Below are 24,062 nucleotides of genomic sequence, written 5' to 3'. Positions count from 1 at the left end.
TGAAACCAGCCTAAGCCCTGCCTAAAGCCAGGTCAGCCACTCTACTTGCTGCAGCAGCTGTCCCTAGGCTAAATGCATAAAGTATTACATAGAAATAGCAAAGCACAAGATTAACCCTTTGAAGGACTTTTAGTATGATGGTTCAGGAAACTATTACCACTAGAGGACTTTGTTTCCTAAAACTGTGCACACAGGTCTGGACAACTACTCTTTCCCTCCAATCAGAACTGTCCCTGAGCTGTGCAAAGGCGTCAGTGTGCTGAGTGTTGTGGCGCTGGTCCTTTTATGACTTCTGAAGCGGTAATTCAGTCCAGTTATTGTAATCCAAAATTGGCTGTGTAACAGACAGCAAATATGAGAGGCGAGGATTTGAGCATTAAATCCGAGCACCAGCCATTGCTGTGTTGACATGCACAATTTTTTGTCAATTTAGCAAGGTGACAAGGGAGACAAAGTATAGTGTTCAGTGGTACCATTTGCTGGTACATTTGGCTTTGTTGATCACTTTAGTCTAAACTTTTGTGAAGGTAGAATGTACAAAACAACAATTCTGGATTTTTTGTTTTAGTTTTTTTTTAATATTTCCCTACTCTCATAAAAAAGATATTTTTTTTTAAATAACTTTTTTTTAGGGAGCTCAACATATTCCAGAACTCAAACATTTTTTAGTTTTCTGTGTGCAGAGTTGAGTGGTAACTTATTTTTTGTATGGCAAGATGCAATTTTCACTAGTGTCATTTCTGGGTACTTAAAATTTTTCATAACTTTTTAAATTAATTTTATTTGAGGCTGAATGAAAAAATCGAGCAATTCTAGTATTGTTTTTTTTCACATTTTTCTCTTACAGCGTGCAGCATATGTGAGAAGTAATTACCGTATATACTCGTGTATAAGCCGACCTGTGTATAAGCCGACCCCCCTACTTTTGCCACAAAAAACTGGGAAAACATATTGACTTGCGTATAAGCCTAGGGTTAAATGGTGGTCCAAGAAGATGCTCCATAGATTTACCCCCCCATATCCTGCTGCACAAGGGTTAATGCTGGCCCAAGAAGATGCTCCATAAATACCCCCCATAATATTCTGCTGCACAAGGGTTAATGCTGCCCCATAAATACCCCCCATATGCTGCTCCACAAGGGTTAATGCTGCCCCATAAATACCCCCATATGATGCTCCACAAGGGTTAATGCTGCCCCATAAGATGCTCCATAAATACCTCTTATTTGCTGCTGCTGCTGCTGCTGCAATAAAAAAAATGACATATTCACCTCTCCATCGCTGGGGGCTAGGTGCCGGTGTCCTGAGCCCCTGGCAGTGGTGATATTCACCTGTCACTGTTCCAAGCCGTGCACCGCTGTGTCTCCTGGATCTCTGCATCAACAGCAGAGGGTGCGCACTGACTACGTCATTGCGCCCTCTGCCGTCACAGCAGGAGGACCCGGAGACACAGTGGTGCACGGCTTGGAATGGGGACAGGTGAATATCACTATGTCCCCGTCTTACTCACCCCTCCTAGCACAAGGTCCTCTCTGCAGCGGCAGCCCCTGCTTCTTCCTCTGCCGTCTGCTTCCTGCATTCAGCTGGTCACATGGTACCGCTCATTAAACTCATAAATATGCGCATATTCATGAGTTTAATGAGCGGTACCATGTGACCGCTGAATGCAGAAATCAAAAGGCAGAGGGAGACATAGGGGCTGCAGAAATGTTCTGGGAGAGGTGAGTGTGGTCTCTGACCCCCTGCTCCCCCTCCCCCGCTCATCCACCCCCGGTATAAGACTCGCATATAAGCCGAGAGGGGGACTTTCAGCCCAAAAAAATGGGCTGAAAATCTCAGCTTATACACGAGCATATATGGTATATAGTTTTATAGCATGAGTCAATGCAATTACAGTAATATCCAACTTATGTAATTCTCTTATATTTTACTTCTTTTGCACAAGTACTGTAATCACTATTTTTAATGAAAATGTTTATTATTTGCATCATGTTTGAGAGGTATAACTTTTTATTTTTTCATTTACAGAGCTCTATGATGGCTTCCTATTTATGTAACGAACTGTAGCATTTTCTGGTACCATTTTTTAATTTATAAATCTTTTTGATCACTTTTTAATTATTTTTAATGAGGTGATATAAACAACAATGGTAAATTTGGCATTTATTCGACTTTTTTGTGGTATTCATGGGCAATAGTATAATATGTGCCATTGTGGATTAGCAAGACCATTTATGTCGGGTTTTTTATCTATATTTATTTTTTACCATAGAACATTTTATGTGGGGAAACACAGATTTTGAAAAGGGTGTTTTTACTTTTTTATTAACACCTACTGTATATTTCTTTTGTAACTTTATTTTTACAATACTTATTAACCCCCTTGAGGGGACTTTAACATGTGATCTCATTATCGGATTAATAATACACAGCATTATTTTAGCAATGGTGTGTATTACACAACATTGTCAGTGTTTGACTGAAAGCCTGTAGGCTTTATCAGCCCTCCAGTTGCAATAGCAACCATGGATAGCTTTCCCTCTGCCAAACTCCTCTTAAGCCCCCGTTACACACTGCGATATCGCTAGCAATATCGCTGTAAAGTCACAGATTTTGTGACGTTGCAGCGATATTGCTAGCGATATCGCTGTGTGTGATACTTACCTCCGACCGGCTCCCCCGCTGGTTATCGCTGATCGTGTGAGAAGCTCCTGGACCATTCCTCTTCCTGCGGCGCTTCCTGTGGCGCCGACGAGCGACGTGTGGAGCCGGGCGGGAGGATGCAGGATCACCGCGTCTGACAGGTAAGTAGCGACCCCCGTCCCCAGCGATGTCGCTTGTGAGATCTGCCTGTGTGGCAGCTCACTAGCGACCACCTAGCGATGCACCAGCGATCCTGACCGCGTCATGTCGCTGGTCGGGATCGCTGATGCATCGCTAGGTGTAATGGTACCCTTATTCTATTACCCCTTTTGATAAGGTGTAGATAAACTACAAGAATCAGTGAGAATGTTGATCTTTGTAGTTACATCTGAAGACTGGCTATGTATTATTGTCGGGCTCCCATAGCAGATCACACTGGCACAGAGGTTGTACCATGCATTCAGCATGACAGATATATACATAATGGAACATTAAGAACAGCAGCAACCAGAGATTGCTATGATTGCTGCTCTGAAAGCAGAATCTCTCAAAGCAGAATTTAAATGGAATGGTCCATGGAGCACACAAATATACTGGCTCCCAAAGCCCCAACGCAATTGCAATATATCAAAGTGTTACGATGGCAACCAGGGGCCTTCTAAAGGCCTAGCTATCGTCTTGCTATGCCTGTGAAGCTGCCATCTTGATATATCTACTGTGACACCTAGGGGTGGCGTGCTTAAAACAGTGGACCTTCTGGGATGCCGCACCGAAGCTCCCCCGAGTGAGCGGACCAGGTGGAGCCAACCCCTGTACAGGGATCATTAGGGGCAAACCCGAGGGAGCCAGATACCGCGACAGCTGGCATCAAAAGGGACGGCAGAGAAACCACTTGGACAGGACTGGAGGATCAGATGGGGGCACAACTAGGATGGAACGGGAGGACAGGACTACCAGGATGGAGCAGGTGGACAGGACTACCAGGACAGAGTACGAGGACAGGACTACCAAGATGGAGCAGGAGGACAGGACTACCAGGACGGAGCAGGAGGACAGGACTACCAGGATGAAGCAGGAGGACAGGACTACCAGGATGGAGCAGGATGACAGGACTACCAGGAACTGGCCATGGAGAGCAAGCACTGGCTAGGTAATAGTGAGAGTAGTGGACAGAACCCACAGACACGGCCAAGACTAAGGTATAAAATGCACATGATAATCAGGCACCTCCAATATGGAGGAGCCGCCTGATATACTCTGTGACAGCACCTGATTGCAGCATCAGTGCTTCCGGGTCAGGTGCTGCAGAGTTAAAGGAGTGGGAGAGAGCGCTATAGCGCATGCACAGATCCGCTGCCGGATGGAAGGCTGACAGCAAAGTAGTGAGATGCCAGGACTCCTGACCAGCAGGATGGCGGAGCATGGGAGTGGAGAGGTGAGTAGAGGGGTGAGAGGTGGGCACAGCAGCTGGGGGCATGGCAGGCACAGCGGACACCTTCATGACAGTACCCCCTTACATCTCCCCCTCCTGAGGTTGGCCAAGAACCTCTCCAGAATAAGTGGAGCATTAATGTTCTCTCGAGGCTCCCAGGCTCTCTCTTCAGGACCAAACCCCTTCCAGTCAATAAGGAAGAAGGTCCTTCCCCTGACTCTCTTCATTGCCAGAAAATTCCTTACCTCAAAAATATTGTCGGCCCCCATTTGCTGAGAGGTAGCAAGTGGTGCAGAGTGATACCGATTAAGGATCACCGGTTTTAGGAGCGAGACATGGAAGGCATTAGGAACCCGGAGTGAAGCAGGCAACCTCAGTTTATAGGCCATGTTGTTGATGCGTCCAAGGATCTCAAAGGGGCCAATGTACTGAGGACCCAGCTTATATGAGGAAATCTTCAGTCGAATATATTTGGTCGAAAGCCAGACTTTGTCGCCAGGCCGATATGGTGGGAGATCCCTCTGCTTTTTGTCTGCATACCTTTTCATCTGAGCACCAGCCCTTTCAAGTGCTTCCTTGGTTTCCCTCCAAACTTTAGAGAACTCCATGGAGAGGGGATCCGCTGTGGGCATGCCAGAGGCTGTAGTCATGGGGAGAGGTATGCCAGGGTTCCGACCAGAGACCGCAAAAAACGGCAACTTGGTGGTGGACTCACTGGGATGGTTGTTATGGGTGAACTCTGCCCAGGGAAGAAGGGTGACCCAATCGATTTGATGAGCGTTAGAAAAATGGCACAGGTACGATGTCAAAACTTAATTAATTCGTTCCACTCGCCCGTTGGTCTGAGGATGATAGGCAGATGAGAAATCCAGAGATACGCCCATGAGCTTACTGAGTGCTTTCCAGAACCAGGAAGTAAACTGAACTCCTCGGTCAGTCACAACTCGCTGAGGGAATCCATGTAGTCTGAAAATTTGATGGTTGAAAATCTTGGCCAACTCAGGAGCCGATGGCAGTCCAGCCAGAGGGACGAAATGAGCCATTTTGGAGAACCGGTCCACCACCACCAGGATAGTCGTACACCCTGAGGAATGATGCAGATCAGTGATGAAGTCCATGGCAATGTGCTGCCAAGGGACAGCAGGAACTGGCAAAGGGTGTAGAAGACCGGGAGGCTACTGTCTTGGAGCCTTGTTTTTAGCACAGGTCATGCAGGAGGCTACAAAATTCGTCACATCTTGGCAGAGGGACGGCCACCAATAATAACGGGAGAGGAGAGCAAAGGTCTTTTTAATCCCAACTTGTCCAGCAATCTTGGAGGAGTGCCGCCAGTGTAACACCTCCACTGTTCCCACTTGAAGGATGAAGGTCTTGCCCGGCGGGGGAGAAACAAGATTCACGGGAGCCACTGTGATGATCTTTGCAGGGTCGATGATGTGCAAAGAAACCTCCTCCGCCTCAGTTGACTGAAGAGACCTGGAGAGTGCATCAGCCTTGGTATTTTTATTGCCGGGTCGGAAGTGAAGCTTGAAATCAAAATGAGAAAAGAACAGAGACTATCTGGCCTGTCTGGAATTCAGTCTCTGAGTTGACTGGATATAGGCCAGATTCTTGTGGTCAGTGAAGATTATAAAGGGATGGACGGCGCCATTCCTCCAAAGCCATCTTTATAGCTAGCAATTCTCGATCCCCAATCAAGTAATTGCATTCCGCAGGAGAGAACAATTTGGAGAAGAATCCACAAGGAACTAGGCACCCTGATGACGTCTTCTGGGAAAGTATCGCCCCGGCTCCCGTGGAGGAAGCAGCCACATCAAGGGTGAAGGGCCTGCTGGCCACTGGCCGGTGCAGGTCTGGGACTGATGCAAAGGCCTGTTTCAGGGCTTGAAAGGCATCCTCGGCCTCCGAAGACCAGACAATCGGTTTTGCTCCCTTCCGGATAAGAGCGGTGATAGGCTTGGACACCGAAGAAAAGTGAGGGACGAATTGCCTATAATAATATGCGAAGCCTAGGAACCATTGAATGGCTTTAACTCCTACTGGAGGAGGCCATTTGAGCACAGCGGACAATTTCTCAGAATCCACAGACATGGCCAAGACTAACGTATAAAATGCACACGGTAATCAGGTGACTCCAATATGGAAGAGCCACCTGATATACCCTGTGACAGCACCTGATCGCAGCACCAGTGCTTTCGGGTCAGGTGCTGCAGGGTTAAAGGAGTGGGAGAGCACGCGCCCACTGGCTAGAGCGCATGGGCAGATCCGCTGCCATCCGGAAGGTTGAATGCGAAGGAGTGAGACGCCGGGATTCCCGACCAGCAGGACGGCGGAGCATGGGAGCAGAAAGGTGAGTAGCCTAGCTCATGGGAGAACAAGGTTTACATTATATACTGTAATGCTTTGGTATTACAGTATGTAGATCAAGCAAACAATGAATCACAAATTCACAAACCCTCAGAGAAATAAAAACTAAAAAGTGATCAAAACATCTTATTTACCCCCAAATTGATATCAGTAAAAACAGTTCTCTACACAAGAAAAGCCCTCGCACAGCTTAGCTGATGGGACAATAAAAAAAATTGCAAGTCTTGGAAGATGGTGACACAAACCAAAATATCTTACTTTTACATACTTCTGATTTTTTTTCACCATTTAAATAATAAAAAAAAAATTATGCAAGTTTGGTATTGCCATAATCATATTGACTTGGAGAATCATATTTTCAGGCCATTTTACTAAATAATATATGCCGTAAAAGCAAACCCCAATAAACAATTATGGACATTCAAAACTGCAAAAAGCAAGCATTATAAGGAGATAAAAAAGCTAAAGAGCAAAAATCAAACATTGTCATCAAAGGGGTTAAAGTAATTCCATAGTCAAACTTAATGGCACAGAAGGAATGTCCTTCCTGATTCTAGTAATATTTTCTCAATGGACCATTGTTTCACAATTTTTTTAAGTAAAAATTATGTTATGTAAATATTATACTAGTATCTCTTTTATTTATTGTGTTTGTGTAATAATTGATACATTTTTTATTGCAAAAATCAAACATTGTCGTCAAGGGGGTTAAAGTAATTCCATAGTCAAACTTAATGGCACAGAAGGAATGTCCTTCCTGATTCTAGTAATATTTTCTCAATGGACCATTGTTTCACAGTTTTTTTAAGTAAAAATTATGTTATGTAAATATTATACTAGTATCTCTTTTATTTATTGTGTTTGTGTACTAATTGATACATTTTTTACTAGGTTCTTATGTGCCTGAAGGTCTAATGATATCATGTACATGGGACTATGTCACATCTACAACTGCAAACAAAAGTTACACTATGATGCTGTGTTGCTGTGTGTTCTTCATTCCACTCCTTGTGATACTTCACTGTTATTTGTTAATGTTCCTGGCAATCAGAAGTACTAGCAGGTAAGACATTATTGCATCATCATGACAGAGAATGTGATAAGTGAAGCTAGAGGTGTCTGGCAGGGACTTATGAATGCAAATTCAGACTGCTACATTTAGGTAGGCAGATAAATGAGGAACAACTGTACAAAGCAGTCCAAATAAAGCCAGCAATACGATTGTTAATTGGATGAGACGATTTTTAATTTAGCAATAAAATAATCGTTAAGTGGCCTTATTCCCTCATCATCATTGCAATGCTTGAGACCAATAATCAGATATATAAAAGTTGAAGTCCCATACAGGTGCTAAGTAAAAAAAATTTAAAAAAAAAAGTAAAAATGTTTTTAAACTACTTTTTTTAAAAATCACAATTTCACAAACTAAATTGAAAATCTAAGGAAAAAATATTACACCGATAAATATGTATATTTATGTAAAAATTAAAAAAAACACATATTTGGTATTGCTGCCTCTTGAATAACCTGATCTATGAAACTTTCGCACTAGTCAATACTTTCAATGAACACTGTAAAAAATAAATAAATGTTGCAAAAACTATGCTTTTTCATCATTCTACCGGAAAAAATGTGTAATAAAATATGACATCAAAATGAATGCAAATAAAAATGATACTGCTAAAAATGTCATACAGCTCTGCCAGCGGAGAAATAAAAAAGTTATAGCTCTCAGAATAAAGCAATGGAAAAACAATTATTTTTTCTAAAATGTTGTTTTATTGTGTAAAATAAATAAAAACAATTCATCACCTGCTGTTGATTTTTTTTATTCTGTCTCCCAAAGATAGTAGTAAGGCTCAGCTCACATTTACCCTGAGCTCTATATTGAGCACTTACACTAGGATTTCTGTGTAAATCTCTGAAATATGTGATTAAGAATTAACCTCTGGCAGCAGATTCCCTATATTGAGGCAGATGGAGGCACTGTGGATGCAATCTGGTCTATAATCCAGTGGTGTGCGTATTTTTAGACTTGCATAACAGCACCAATGGCCACAGTTTTGTGCATTGCTGAAAAGAAGAACATTGAATAGAGGCCATACGGAGTCCAGAGTAAGGCTACGTGCACATGCTGCCGTTTTTGCTGCGGATCCGCTGTGGTTTTGGCCGCTGCGGAACTGCAGCAGTTCTGCAGACAGTGTACAGTAGCATGTTATCCTATGGGATTTACAATCTGCTGTGCACATGCTGCGGATTTTAACTGCGGTTTTGAATCTGCAGAAAGAAATGACATGTCACTTCTTTTCTGCGGATTCTGCTGCGGTTTACCAACTCCTCCATTGTAGAGGTGATACACCGCAGGGGAAAACCGCAGGCCAATCCGCAGGTAAAACCGCAGGTCATTTTACCTTCGGTTCCGCAGATACAAATCCGCAGACCAATCCGCAGCGTGTGCACATAGCCTAACTCCGCTGCTTCATTATAGTGAATGTATCTCTCAGGGATTTCATCAGAATCACGTAGTTTGGAGATTTAGATGGAAACCCCAAAGTAAGTGCTCAGTGCAGAGCGCATGATAAATGTGATCCAAAATGTTATGCAAAATGTTCCCAATAAAAGCATAAACTCCATCCACAAAAAAAGCAAGTTTCCACTCAGACTGGTCATCTGTTAACGGAAATATAGGGGCTTACACATTACTGGTAGCACAAAGTCTCTGGAAAAGCTTGAAAGGCTATGACTCCTCACTCCCCCAAAAAATCCAACAAATTCTGCACTCCATAATCCAAATGCCCCCTCCCTTCTAAGGTCCAGTGTGCCTAAACCACATCCAGTGTCCACATGTTTGACATTTCTGTAGTGATGAGAGCCCACTTAATTTACGGGTGCATGTCTCCAGAATCCTGAGCTGGGCACAATGTATGGACCCTATAATGTATTGGGCACTAGAACATACTGAGCAATACAATGGAAGATTTGCAATTTTCACTCAGCAACATTCACTGCTGCTTTTTTTCAGGAAAACAACCGTGGAAGTAAAATTGTCACTACACCTGTAGATAAATTCACAGCAGGGTGTAATTACCAAAATGGGGTCACTTTAGGGAGGATTCTGCTCTTCTGGTAATTAAAGGTTCTGTATATGGGTCTGCAAACTATTCTACAATAATTTGTTCTCCCAGAGTCAAATAGCGCTATGTCCTTTCCGAGTTTCGTTGTGTGGCTAAGCAGTACTGGACATATGGACATACACATATGGGGTATTGCCACATTCAGCAGAAATTGTGTGACAAACTTTGGTGCAATTTATACCGATTTCCTCTTGTCTAATTTTTAAAATGGGGTCACTTATGTGGGATTCTGCTGTTCTAGCACTTCAGGGGCACTCCCAGTGGGTCATGGTACCTGCAAATCGTAAAAGGAAAATCTGCACTATAACATGATGCTAATTTCCTTCTGAGTTTTGCACTGTGCCTCAAAAGTAGTTTTCAACCACTTATGGGGTATCGGTGTACTCAGGACAAATTATGTGATAAATAGTACTGTTTGTTTTCTCCTATTACCCCTTTTGAAAACTACAAACTTGGGGTAAAGGCAACATTTTAGTGGAAAAAATGGCAATACTTCATTTATTCAGCCCAATGTTATACAAGACTGTGAATCGCCTGAGAGTTAAAAATACTCACTACTCCCTTAGATGAATTCCATGAGAGTTGTACTTGGGGTAAATGGGGTCACTTTTTGGGGTTTCTGCTGTTTTCACGTGTCAGAAACTTGTCAAATGTGACATGGAGTTTGCAACCTATTCCAACCAAAATAGCGCTCCTTCCCATCTGAGCCCCACCGTGCACCCCAGTAGTAGTTTTTCCTCACATAAGGGGTATCAAGTACTTAGAAGAAATTGCATACAAATTGTATAGCCCATTTTTTGTTTTTACACTTGTGAAATTAAAAAAATTGAGGGCTAAAAGGACATTTTTGTGCAAAACGTGTTTTTTTAATTTTCACGGCTCAACGTCATAAAATTTTGTGAAGAAACTGGGAGTTCAAGATGCGTAGCACACATCTAGATAAATATCTTGAGTGGTCTACTTTACAAAATGGGGTCATTTGTCAGAGGGTTTTCACTGTTTAAGTAGATCAGGAGCTCTCCAAATGCAACATGGCGTCTGCTGTCGATTCAAGGCATTTTTACATTCTAACAGTAAAATGTTGCTTATTCCCTTCCTAGCCCTATAGTATGCCCAGACAGTAGTTTTTCACAGCATATGGGGTATTGGCATACTCAGAAGAAATAGCAGAACAACTTGTTTGGTGAATTTCTTCTTGCTATCTTTGTAAAATAAAAAATTGGGGGCAAAAATAACATTTTTGTGGGATACATGTGTTTTTTTAATTTTAACGGCTTAACGTCATAAAATTCCGGGAAAAATCTGGGAGATCATGGTGCTCACCACAAATCTAAATAATTTCCTTGGGGGGTCTAGTTTCCAAAATGGACTCACTTGTGGAGGGTTTCCACTGTTTGGGCATATATGGGGCTTTCCAAACAATTAATTGTGTCCGCTCTCGATTCCAGCCAATTTTGCATTCTAAAAGTCAAATGTTGCTCTTTCCCTTCCTAGTCTTGCAGTGCATACAGATAGTAGTTTTTCACCACATATGCGGTATTCCCATACTCAGAAGAAATTGCTGAAATAACATTTTTCTGAGAAAAATGTGTTTTTTAATTTTCACTGCTTAACATTATAAAGTTCTGTGAAGCCCCTGGCAGTTCAAAGTGCTCACCACACATCTAGAAAAATTACTCGAGGGGTGTAGTTTCCAAAATGATGTAATGTGTGGGTGGTTTCCACTGTTAAGGCACATCAGGGGCTCTCCAAATTTAACATGGCATCCTCTCTCGATTTCAGATAATTTTGCATTACAAAAGTCAAATGGTGCACCCTCTCTTCCGAGCCCTGCCGTTTTCCCAACAGCAGTTTTCAGCATCAGAAGTAGCTGACAATAGCAGTTTTCAGCATCAGAAGTATGCAAATAACATCTAAACAAGACTGATGCATTTTGGAAAAATTGCATCATTCTACTCCTCCTTGTGATACATATATTGTCTGTTTTTCCCCAGGAATGTTCAGAAGCTTGCATCTTGTGGACGGCAAACCTTCTTATCCCCATCTATAAAGAATGAATGGAAAATGGCAAAGATTGCATTTGTTATTATAACTGTATATGTATTGTCTTGGTCTCCATATGCTTGTGTCACATTGATTGCATGGGCTGGGTAAGCAAAAAAAATTGTTAGAATTAATCATCATAATTCATGTAAGTGATTAGTTATTGCTGAGCATTTGACATGCATATATAAGTATATATAAGTGTTTACTGTACTTTCAGGTGTTTTTTCAGATAAGCTGTCCTGTGTGATCACATGATGACTATCACTGCATCTGGCCATTATATGACTTGTATCTTGCATTTTCAACAATTTTCCACTCTTTAGGCTCTACCTCTAACTTGAGATCCACTAGGAGTGGGGTGGGGGCTAGTTACAGTGATTTCTTCGATAGATAGCACAAAGATATGGATTCCAGCTCTTCACTCAATTTTTAGCATAAAGAGACAAGTTGCAGCAGTATGGAGGATATTATTCAGCAGCGGTGAGCTGTTTGGATGTGAATCTGATCTTCTTTGAAGTAAATACTTGTTAGAAAGCTGATCACGATCATTTTACTTCTCCTTCTGCTTGTTTCCTCTCGCTGCTCCTTCCTCCTCCTTTTCTTCACCGCTCCATAGGATATAATGGCCTATGTCACATGACATTTCAGTGAGCTGGTAGTCCGGCTTCTCTGAGCAAGAAGAATTTGAGTTGTTTTTCAGAGAGAATGAAAAGTTCAAGAGACAGTGGGAAGGGAAGAAATGTCTGATAAGTAAAAAAGAAGCCTGATTTTTCTGACAAAATACAGTTGTGCTCAAAAGTTTACATACCCCGGCAGAATTTTTACTTTCTTGGCCTTTTTTTTCAGAGAATATGAATGATAACACCAAAACTTTTTTCTCCACTCATGGTTAGTGGTTAGGTGAAGCCATTTGTTGTCAAACTACTGAGTTTTCTCTTTTTAAATCATAATGACAACCCAAAACATCCAAATGACCCTGATCAACAGTTCACATACCCCTTTTCTTAATACTGGGTATTGCCCCCTCTAACATCAATGACAGCTTGAAGTCTTTTATGGTAGTTGTGGATGAGGTTCTTTACTTTCTCAGATGGTAAAGTGCCCACTCTTCTTGGCAAAAAGCCTCCAGTTTCTGTAAATTCCTGGGCTGTCTAGTATGAACTGCGCGCTTGAGCTCTCCCCAGAGTGGCGTAATAATATTGAGGTCAGGAGTCTGAGATGGACACTCCAGAACCTTCACTTTGTTCTGCTGTAGCCAATGACAGGTTGACTTGTGTCTTGTGGATTCTGTCGGAGTATGTAAACTTTTGAGCACAACTGTATATTCCAAAGTTTCCTATATTCACTTATATTATTGATTCATGTAAAGTTTGTTGAAGGTCCATTTTAATTTATTATGATAAATGGTTGAAGTTATATAAGTTTAATAGGAAGTTACTTGTTATTACATTGTCTAGTCTGGTTGTTTCAGAAAGTATAATCAGTTGACAGTTTACCTATTGATGTTCGATTATTCGTGGCTTGAAAGGGATTATCCAGGACTACTTAATATTTTTACTGCAGGCCTAATAACTAACAGGCAGGTGGTTGCTAACTACATGCCTGTTCTGCACATCACCCATCTCTACTGGCACAGTGCAGTCACAGACTGGTTCAGCAATCATGATTCAGTGGCTTCCGCTTGTGTCATGTCGGCAAAGCAGAAGCTTCTCTTCTGCTCTGCTCTGTTAACAGGGCATAATTGTCAATGTCATGCTGATTGACAGTCACCTCCCTACTGCCTAAGTGTGGGGAGCCAACTGTCGTATCAGTCACAATCGTTCTACAGAGCAGCCCAGAAGAAGAAGAGCTGGAGAAGCTGAATCACTGGTCGGTGACAACTGTGAGCCGACACCCTGACAGAGCAGGCAGGTAATTGCCTCTGTTAGCAACTACCTGAATGTCAATTTTTAGGCCTATAGTAAAAAAAATAAGGGTTCTGAACAACCTCTTTAATAGCTTCGAGTGCAGCCCTAAATCTATTAGATGAAAATGTTCAGATCTTGCACTGATTACTTATCCATTTCTATTTTAGCCATGGTAAATCTTTAACACCGTATTCCAAGACAGTTCCTGCAGTTATAGCTAAAGCTTCTGCAATTTATAATCCTATTATCTATGGAATAATACATCCAAAGTACAGGTAAATCTCCTGCCATTTAAATCTAAAATTATAAAAGTGTAGAGGTTATTTTTAGAAGATTATTTATTATTTTTATTATCTTTTAAAGAATATTTGTTCCTATAGAAATGAAAAAATAATGCCAGTATGTGTAAGTTCTTGAGCTTGTTACTGATGCTGGTACCAGCCAATGTGGCCATCAACATATAGTACTGTGCAAAAGTTTTAGGCAGATGTGCAAAAAATACTGCAAAATAAGAATTCTTTTTAAAAATAAATGTATTTACAGTTCATCTTTATCAATTAACAAAATGCAAAGTAAATGAACAAAAGTAAAAAAAAGTCCAATCAAATATATGATGTGACCACTCTTTGCATTCAAAACAGCATCATAAAATCAATTCTCAATGATGATGATGTCCCAGATAAACTCTTTGTTGTTGAGATGAGATCAGGGCTCTGTGTGATACATATCATTACTTCCAGGTCACTTGGTTCTTCATGCCGATGATAGTTCTTAAAGTGGTGGTCCGAAATAAAACTTAATTTTCATCCTAAATGCCAATATATTTAATGCCATAATCTAAACTATTTTCTAGTACACTTTAATTAAAAATTCCCTACCATTCCCTAACTACACTATCTAACTGCTTTTCTTTTTTTTCCTACTTCCATTTTCATGATGTATTGTTCCAGTATTCCAGCATGGGCTAGGATTCTCAAAAGTAGCATCATCAGCAGGCAGTGATTGTGGTCACTGCTGCAGCCTCTGCCCCTCCCTGAAATGAAGCATCATCAGTGATTTGAGTAAGATTAGTAGTAACGAGTTGGGAACAGAGCGCACTGTCAGTTCACATTGTAAGATGAATACCTGGTTTGCCAAGACCTGCCCCAATTTTACATATGACCCGCAGATGCGGCACTGGTCTCTGCACGACGGGTATTCATCTTACAATGGACACTGACAGTGCGCTCTCTGGCCAGCTTGATACTAATGATCTAAGCTGGTGAGACAGTGCACTGTCTTTGTACTGAAATGAAGGTCGCTGATGACATTTCATTTCAGGGAGAGGGCAGAGGCTGTGGCAGTGATACTGGAATTCTCAATCGAAGCATCATCAAAAAGGTAAGGAAGTAGTAGAAACAGAAAAGCAGTTAGACATTGTAGTTAGGGAAGGATAGGGAATTTTTTATTAAAGTATATTAGAAAATAGTTTAGATTACAGCAATAAAGAGAGGCATTTTGGATGAAAGTTAATTTTTATCTCAAACAACCCCTTCAATTGCAATGGCTGTATACTTGGAGTAATTGTTATCCTACAGATACCTCCATGATAGTATTGCATGGTGGGTAAACATTAGTGATGAGCGAGCAGGCTCAGTAATGCTCATTACTCACCTGAGTATCACTGTACTCGCGGTACTCAGCGAGCGCCGAGCATTTCCGGTATTATTTGGCGGGAGCTCGGGTCCCCGCCCTGCATGTTTGGCACTCTTTAAAGCGCTAATCAACATGAATGGATTGTCTGCCATGCACTGTAATTCTGCAGCCATTTTTGTTGTGGTATTACAGTGATTGGTTGGCCACACAGCGTCATCAGGTCTATAAGAGACCTGCCGTCACCCTGCTCGTCACAGTTATGTCCAGAATCAGACAGTGTAGGGAGAGCTGCTGCTGAGACAGGGTCAGATTTGGGGGTTTATAAGTTAGTGTGGGTATGCCATCATAGAATCCACAAATCCAGCTAAACCAAAAGTCCTTCTAAGGACTAATTATGGGGTATATAGATTGCAGTGCTAGATAGGCAGGGGAGTGTATGTGGCTATATACATATCAGTGCAAGGCATGCAGGCACTGTATGTGGGTATATAGATATCATTGCATACATTAAGATGGTCCATTCCATTACTGTCTGCTGCCTATTACATATATTGACCGTATATACCTAGCCTCAGGTATTAGTGGCTAGGATTTTTTTTTTTTGCATATTAATCCTGATCATTTTATTCCAAAGCAATCCAGAACCCCTTTTGTTTCTTCATTTGCTTGACACTGCAGACTACAGCCAGATTCTTTTCATAGTACAGCGTGAAAATCCATCAATTTTAAACGAGATTGCCAGTCCCAGGCATCACATCTGAGTGCGCAGAAAAATCTGCCATTTTTGTGGTAATTGACAAAGCCACCAAAAGAAGACTCAAAGTCTCCAAAAATTCAATTTAAACAGCAGACAAAAATGCAGCAACAGGGATGTTCACACTGTGATGCATTGAGAGTGTGCTGGCCAGCCCGACTAATCAAAAAGTAGGGGCATGACTAACAGGCTGTGAACCAGACACTATGCAGTACCCTTGTGTGAACAAAGCCCTATACGGGCCTTTATTGTGCAATTGTATACTGGGCAGTCACCCCCTCCAGGAATGGGTAGGTGGAGAGTGGCTGTTAATCTGGTATTTTGCACCTGTGTTGCTAATACCTTGCTTTATGGGCTGGCTGCATCCTGTAGTGCATTTTTCCAAGATATGGGCAGGAAAGTGTTGCTGCCTTTTTGTCTGCTGCTTAAATTGAATTTTTGGAGACTTTGAGTCTTCTTTAGTGGCTTTGCTCATTAGTTTAGTGTAGGGACTAGTAAGCGTGGGGACTCTTGGCGCGGGTTACGAGCTTACATATTTGGCCAAAATATCAACTAATACCTCACTATTTTTGCATTTTTGCACTATATTTTTCGGGGTGTAGCCAAGCCCAAACACGTGTGGTCTAGCATGAGGGGTGTTCACACTGTGATGCATTGAGAGTGTGCTGACCAGCCCGCCTAATCAAAAAGTAGGGGTGTTACTAATAAGCTGTGAACCAGACACTATACAGTACCCTTGTGTGAACAACGCCCTAAGCGGGCCTTTATTGTGCAATTGTATACTGAGAAGTCACCCCCTCCAGGAATGGATAGGTGGAGAGTGGCTGTTGATCTTGTATTTTGCACCTGTGTTGCTAACATCTTGCTTTATAGGCTGGCTGCACCCTGTATTGCATAAGTTCAAACATCTGTGTAGGCAAGTGCTGCCTTTTTGTCTGCAGTATAAATTGCATGCTTTGTGGTACTGTAGAATTTTTTTGGAGTGTCATACAATTTTTTTACACCATTTTGCTACCATAAAAATATTTCGCTACAGGGCAGATATTTTACACTGGGTTTTGTCCGCCACATGGATCGCTTATCATTGTGCTCAAAATTTTGCCATTTCAGGCCTCCATAGAATTTGTTTTGTTGTGTCATAGCCAACTTACTGACACAATTTTTCTGGCCAAAAAAAATATAGTGCAGATATTTGAAAGTGGGCTATCTCCGTCAGACACCTTGTCTATCTGTGGGCTACAAATTGTGGCATTTCAGGCCTCCATTCCATTGTATTTGCTGTCTGTTACCCTAGTTCTATACACTATTTTGGGGTAAAAAATAACAAAATACAGTCCACATATTGAACAGTGTGCTATCTCCATCAGATGCCTGATCTATCAGTGGGCTACAAATGGCATTTCAGTCCTCCATTCCACTGTATTTGCTGTCTGCTACCCTAGTTCTATACACTATTTTGGGATAAAAAATAAAAAATACAGCCATATTGAACATTGTGGTATCTCCGTCAGATGCCTGATCTATTTGTAGGTTACAAATTGTTGCATTTCAGACCTGCATTCCACTGTATTTGTTCCCAATTCAACCATTTGTAGTGAACGTGGAAAATAGTGTAGTCCATTTAAAAACGGCAAGGCTTGTGGCAAGGGATGGGGAAGTGCACGTGATGGTTATGGTGCAGGCAGAGGTCGAGGCCAAGCTGAAATTGTGCCACAACAAACACCAACATCTTCTCGCATGACCTTCCTATCCAAATTCATAGGGGACCGAAAAACAGCATTATTGAAACCATGCAGTGGTCACCACCACCACCACTCTGTCTTCCAGACGTTCAAGTCTGAGTAGCCATGAGTCTGGACCGCATATTCCTCACCCTGATCCTCCCGCCATGCCGAGTGCCCGGAGACAACTGATCCCACACTTGACACTCTGAAGAGTGTTCACTTTTCCATTTATAGATTCAGGCCTCTCGCCTGGTCCACTTGAATCGGGGCAAGATGAGATTGCATGTAGCAATGCCCAAATATTTGAGCAGCCACTGTCACAAGAAGTTGACGGTGGGAATGTGTCACAAGATGCTGTGAGGCGATGTGTGAGGCGATGATGAGACACAATTGCCCAAAAGTCAGGAGGAAGACCACTGTGCAGAAGTGGAAGACGAGGTGGTGGATTATATAGTAACTGACCCAACCTGGCAGGAGGACATGCAGAGCGAGGATGCAGAACACAGGGGGAGGGAGGCGGAGCACCCCAATAGGCAGGATGAAGCAGTGTGGTGTCCGCAGACAGAAGGTGGGGAACCATTCCTCGTAACACCAACACGACGAAAGTTGGCAGTACAACTGTTAGGTCTTCCTGAGTCTGGATGTTTTTTAAAGACTCTGCCGATAAATCCAAACAGGCCATTTGCACCACCTGCCATGCCCGCATCAGCATGGGTGCAAAGCGACCAGCCTGACCACCACCAGCATGATCAGGCACATAACAGCAAAGCACCCAACATTGTGGGCCGAACACCAGGCTCCAGGAACAGTGTCTGTGGGTGAAAACACTGCTTCTTCCACTGTTGTGCGTGCAAGCCAATCCCTGTCCACGGTGCATGCAAAGATGCCTCATGCCCTGCACCTGTCATTGCCCACACTCAACTACCATCATCATCAAGCACATCCACTTCCTTGTCCCAGCACAGCCTTCACTTGTCCTAACCCCAGTCATTGGAACACAAGCGTAAATACGCAGCCAATGCCCCAAAGGCTACAGTACTAAATTCACACATTTATTGTATGCTTGCTCTCGAAATGTTGCCTTTTAGGCTCGTGGATACGGAAGGTTTTTGCAACCTGATGCGGCGGCCATCCCAAGGTCCCCAGACACCACTATTTCTCCCGGTATTCTGTCCCGCCATTACACAACCACGTGTCCCACAACATTACCCGTGCCATGAACAATGCTGCTACTGGAAAAGTACACCTAACCATTGACACGTGAACATGTGCTTGTGGGCAGGGACGCTACATCTCGCTGATGGCACACTGTGTTAACATAGTGGAAGCCGGGACCCAGAGGGACCTTGGGATGAAACACGTACTCCCGACGCAGAGGATTGCGGGCCCTACGTAAATCAGGGATGCCCTGATACTCTACAGCTCCTGCACCTCCTCCTCTTCAGCCTAAATCTCCAAAATGACCACATCAGTCACAAGCTGGAAGCACTGACTCATCCAAGTGTCAACAGGCTGTACTGAAGCTAACATGCTTAGGTGACAACCCGCACAATGCTGAAGAGTTGTGGACAGCTCTGAAAGAGCAGGCAGATGTGTGGTTGACACTGATGAACTTACAGGCAGGCATGGTCATGTGTGACAATGGCCGGAGCCTGGTGGTGGCTCTGAGGCGAGGCAAGCTCACACATGTACCATGCCCGGCCCATGTGCTTAACCTGCTTGTTCAACGGTTTCACAAAAACTATCCGGAGCTGCTGGATCTGCTTGTCAAAGTACGCTGCCTCTGTGCCCATTTTAGAAAGTCAGCTCCAGCTTTCGCCGCCCGTGCCATGCTTCAGCAGTATTTGCAAATTCCGGCTCACCGACTGAGGTGTGATGTCCTCACACGTTGGAACTCAATACTGCACATTTTGGAAAGGATTTGTGAGCAGAAGAGGGCACTTGTTGACTACTAGCATCAACAAGTCCATCGGTATTCAGTTCAGACTCTGCACATAAGACCTCAGGAGCTGACATGGATGTCAGACATATGTACCATCCTACAAAACTTTGAGGAGTCCACCAAGCTGGTGAGCGGCGAGGATGCCATAACAAGCATCACCATCCTGCTTCTCTGTCTTCTGAAACTCTCTCTGCTCACAATCAATGAGGCAGCATTGCAGGCTGAGCACGAGGAGATGGAGCAAGGAAGCATACAGGGTGATCACGCACAGCCCAACCTCATGTCATCCCAATGTGGATTGGTTGACAATTTGGAAGAGGAGGAGGAAGAAGAGGAGCTAGTTTCATGCGCTATAGACTGTACTACAAGCAAAACTGTCATACCGTCTGTTCAGCATGGATGGTCTGAGGACAGGGAGGATGAGGAGAAGAGCATGGTCAGTCGTCCTCTTGGTGAGGACACGGAAGTCTTGCCTGTTATAGTCTGACATGCATGACTTTATGTTGCGCTGCCTTTCCTGTGACCCTCGTATTGTCAACATTTTGGCTGACAGTCATAACTGGTTGATGACACTTCTAGACCCACTCAACAAGGAGAGCTTTCAGGCTAAGTGCACACGTACCGGAACTCTCGCGGAAATTACCGCGAGAATTCCGGAATTCCAGTCCGTGGGAAAATCGCATTTTAAATTCCCGCGATTTTCCCGCGGAAAAACTAGCATTTTGCAAGCGTAATTGGCTTGCAAAATGCTAGCATTGTCTAAGCGATCTGTAGTATCGCTTGGAGAACTGATTGACAGGTTGGTCACACTCGTCAATAGTGTTGAGCATTCCGATACCGCAAGTATCGGGTATCGGCCGATACTTGCTGTATCGGAATTCCGATACCGACTTCCGATATTTTTTCAATATCGGAATTCGGCATCGGAATCGGAAGTTCAAAGTTGATTGACAGCCTGACGTCATCATGATGCGCGGTGTGTGCGCATCATGATGCGCCGTCATTTCGGGCCTTCCGGGGGTCTCTGCCGGCCTGCCGGGGGGCTGTGTGGACTGCCCGGGGTCTGTACCGGCCTGCCGGGGGGCTGTGCCGGCCTGCCGGTGGTCTGTGCACCCTGTGGGGGTCTGTACCGGCCTGCCGGGGGGCTGTGCCGGCCTGCCGGTGGTCTGTGCACCCTGTGGGAGTCTGTACCGGCCTGCCGGGGGGCTGTGCCGGCCTGCCGGTGGTCTGTGCACCCTGTGGGGGTCTGTACCGGCCTGCCGGGGGGCTGTGCCGGCCTGCCGGGGGGCTGTGCTGATGTCCGGGGGTCTGTGCAAGCATCGTCCGATGGGACTACAAGTCCCATCTGGCGATGCCTGCTACCATGACAGTGATTGACACATTAGCCAATGATGGGACAGTAGGGAAATTCCCACACAGCAATGGCATAAAGTGAGACTAGGGACTTTTTTTTTTTAAGTGGCGGAGGAATACAGTGCGGAAGGATACCTACCTTCCGTCATTGGATTCCTGCAGCCCGTAGAGAACGGCAGCAACAGCTGATGCTGCAGTTCTCTACCCAAGATCGTCATGGGACACACTCGTGGACTGCTTCGGATCGTGGGTGAGTATTTTTGTGGTTTGTTATGTTAATATTTATTCCGGAAAAGACAATGGCTTCGGGGAACAATGTGACAAGTATTGGTAAGTAAGTTACTCTATGTTATATGTACTGTATGTCTATGTATGTATTGTATGAATGTATTGTATGTATGTAGTATATATGTGGTATGTATGTAGCATGTAGTATGTATGTAGTATGTATGTAGCATGCATGTAGCATGCAGTATGTATGTAGCATGCATGTAGTATATATGTAGTATGTATGTGGTATGTATGTAGCATGTAGTATGTATGTAGCATGCATGTAGTATGTATGTAGTATGTATGTAGCATGCATGTAGTATATATGTAGTATGTATGTAGCATGTAGTATGTAGCATGCATGTAGTATATATGTAGTATGTATGTAGCATGTAGTATGTATGTAGCATGCATGTAGTATATATGTAGTATGTATGTAGCATGTAGTATGTATGTAGCATGCATGTAGTATATATGTAGTATGTATGTAGCATGTAGTATGTATGTAGCATGCATGTAGTATATATGTAGTATGTATGTAGCATGTAGTATGTATGTAGCATGCATGTAGTATATATGTAGTATGTATGTAGCATGTAGTATGTATGTAGCATGCATGTAGTATATATGTAGTATGTAGTATGTATGTAGCATGCATGTAGTATGTATGTAGCATGCATGTAGTATGTATGTGGTATGTATGTAGCATGTAGTATGTATGTAGCATGCATGTAGTATATATGTGTTTTGTATGTGGTATGTATGTAGCATGCATGTAGCATGCATGTAGTATGTATGTAGTATGTATGTAGTATGTATGTGGTATGTATGTAGCATGCATGTAGTATGTATGTAGTATATATGTGGTATGTATGTAGCATGTAGTATGTATGTAGCATGCAGTATGTATGTAGCATGCATGTAGTATATATGTAGTATGTAGTATGTATGTAGCATGCATGTAGTATGTATGTAGCATGTAGTATGTATGTAGCATGCATGTAGTATATATGTAGTATGTAGTATGTATGTAGCATGCATGTAGTATGTATGTAGCATGCATGTAGTATGTATGTGGTATGTATGTAGCATGTAGTATGTATGTAGCATGCATGTAGTATATATGTGTTTTGTATGTGGTATGTATGTAGCATGCATGTAGCATGCATGTAGTATGTATGTAGTATGTATGTAGTATGTATGTGGTATGTATGTAGCATGCATGTAGTATGTATGTAGTATATATGTGGTATGTATGTAGCATGCAGTATGTATGTAGCATGCAGTATGTATGTAGCATGCATGTAGTATATATGTAGTATGTATGTAGTATATATGTAGTATGTATGTTGCATGTAGTATTTATGTAGTATGAATGTAGCATGTATGTAGTATGTAGTATGAATGTAGCATGTATGTAGTATGCATGTTGTATGTATGTAGCATGTATGTAGCATGTAATTTTTTTTTTTTTTTACATTCAACACATTAGCCGGATGATGGGACTACTACTGTCCCATTATTGGCTAATGTGTCAATCACTGTCATGGTAGCAGGCATCGCCCGATGGGACTTGTAGTCCCATCGGAAGATGCCTGCACAGACCCCCGAAGCCTGCACAGCCCCCCGGCAGGCCGGCACAGCCCCCCGGAGCCTGCACAGACCACCGGCAGGCCGGCACAGCCCCCCGGCAGGCCGGCACAGCCCCCCGGAGCCTGCACAGCCCCCCGGCAGACCGGCACAGCCCCCCGGCAGGCCGGCACAGCCCACCGGAGCCTGCACAGACCACCGGCAGGCCGGCACAGCCCCCCGGCAGGCCGGCACAGACCACCGGAGCCTGCACAGACCCCCTGGCAGGCCGGCACAGCCCCCCGAAAGGCCCGTACAGACCCCAGAGAGGCTGTACAAGGCAAAAACAGGGTTTTTCTTATTCCGATACCGGAAGTCCCATAGACTTGATTGGGACTTCCGGTATCGGAATCGGCGATACCGATACTTTTTTTAAAGATCGGCCGATCCATTCCGATCCGATACTTTGAAGTATCGGACGGTATCGCTCAACTCTACTCGTCAAACATAGTGTTTGACAAGTGTGACCAACTTTTTACTACTGAGGCCGCCTATGCAGCATCAGTAGTAAAAGATAGAATGTAAAAAAAAAAAAAATTGGTGTTATTCTTACCCTCCGACGTCCCGCGCAGCCGTTCCCAGTAATCCTTTGCGAAAATGCCCCGATGGCGTCCGTTCTCGCGGGATCGCGACGTCTCACGGTAATTCGCGATGACGCGAGAACGGACGCCATCGCGGGCATTTTCGCAAAGGATTACTGGGACCGGGAGTGTGGAGAGAGGCGGGAAGGCTGCGCGGGACGTCGGAGGGTGAGAATAACAATATTTTTTATTTTAAATTCTATTTTTTACAGGGATATGGTACCCAAAGCCCGGAGGACAGTCTCCTCTCCTCCGGACCGTGGGTACCATCCGCAAATGTTCTGCTTACTTTCCGCATGGTGTGCACAGCCACATGCGGGAAGTAAGTGGAACAATGCATTCCTATGGGGGAGGGATCGCCACGATTCCTCAAATTAATGAGCATGCTGCGGTTTTTACCGCGAAGCGATTCCGCCGCGGTAAAAACCGCAGCATTAGCACAGCATTGCGGAATCCCATAGGAATGCATGGGATGCTTATTTTTCGCGTTTTCGCGGCAAAATCGCGCTGTTAAAACCGCCACGGAAACGCGAAAAAAACGCCACGTGTGAACTCAGCCTTAATCTCTTCTTCCAGAGGCAGATAGGTGTACTAAAATGTTGCAGTACCGGAAGGCCCTTGTTGCAGAATTATTTAAAAAAATTC

General features: G+C 43.5%; 1 protein-coding gene across 1 annotated transcript in view; it reads left to right on the top strand.

The window, feature by feature from the left end:
* The window catches only part of LOC141099809 (melanopsin-B-like), a 203,799-nt gene that overhangs the window by 37,277 nt on the left and 142,460 nt on the right, over positions 1-24,062 (top strand). Inside the window, exons 5-7 of the mRNA XM_073587878.1 lie at positions 7,334-7,505; positions 11,571-11,726; positions 13,697-13,804. Coding sequence (XP_073443979.1) covers positions 7,334-7,505; positions 11,571-11,726; positions 13,697-13,804 — 436 coding nt within the window. The remainder of the gene's footprint in view (positions 1-7,333; positions 7,506-11,570; positions 11,727-13,696; positions 13,805-24,062) is intronic.

This window comes from Dendrobates tinctorius, unplaced genomic scaffold (assembly GCF_039654945.1).
Source record: "Dendrobates tinctorius isolate UK_male_01 unplaced genomic scaffold, ASM3965494v1 ptg000011l, whole genome shotgun sequence".
Taxonomy (NCBI): domain Eukaryota; kingdom Metazoa; phylum Chordata; class Amphibia; order Anura; family Dendrobatidae; genus Dendrobates; species Dendrobates tinctorius.
Note: the sequence above shows the minus strand (reverse complement) of the source record. Positions and strands in the feature narration are given on the sequence as shown.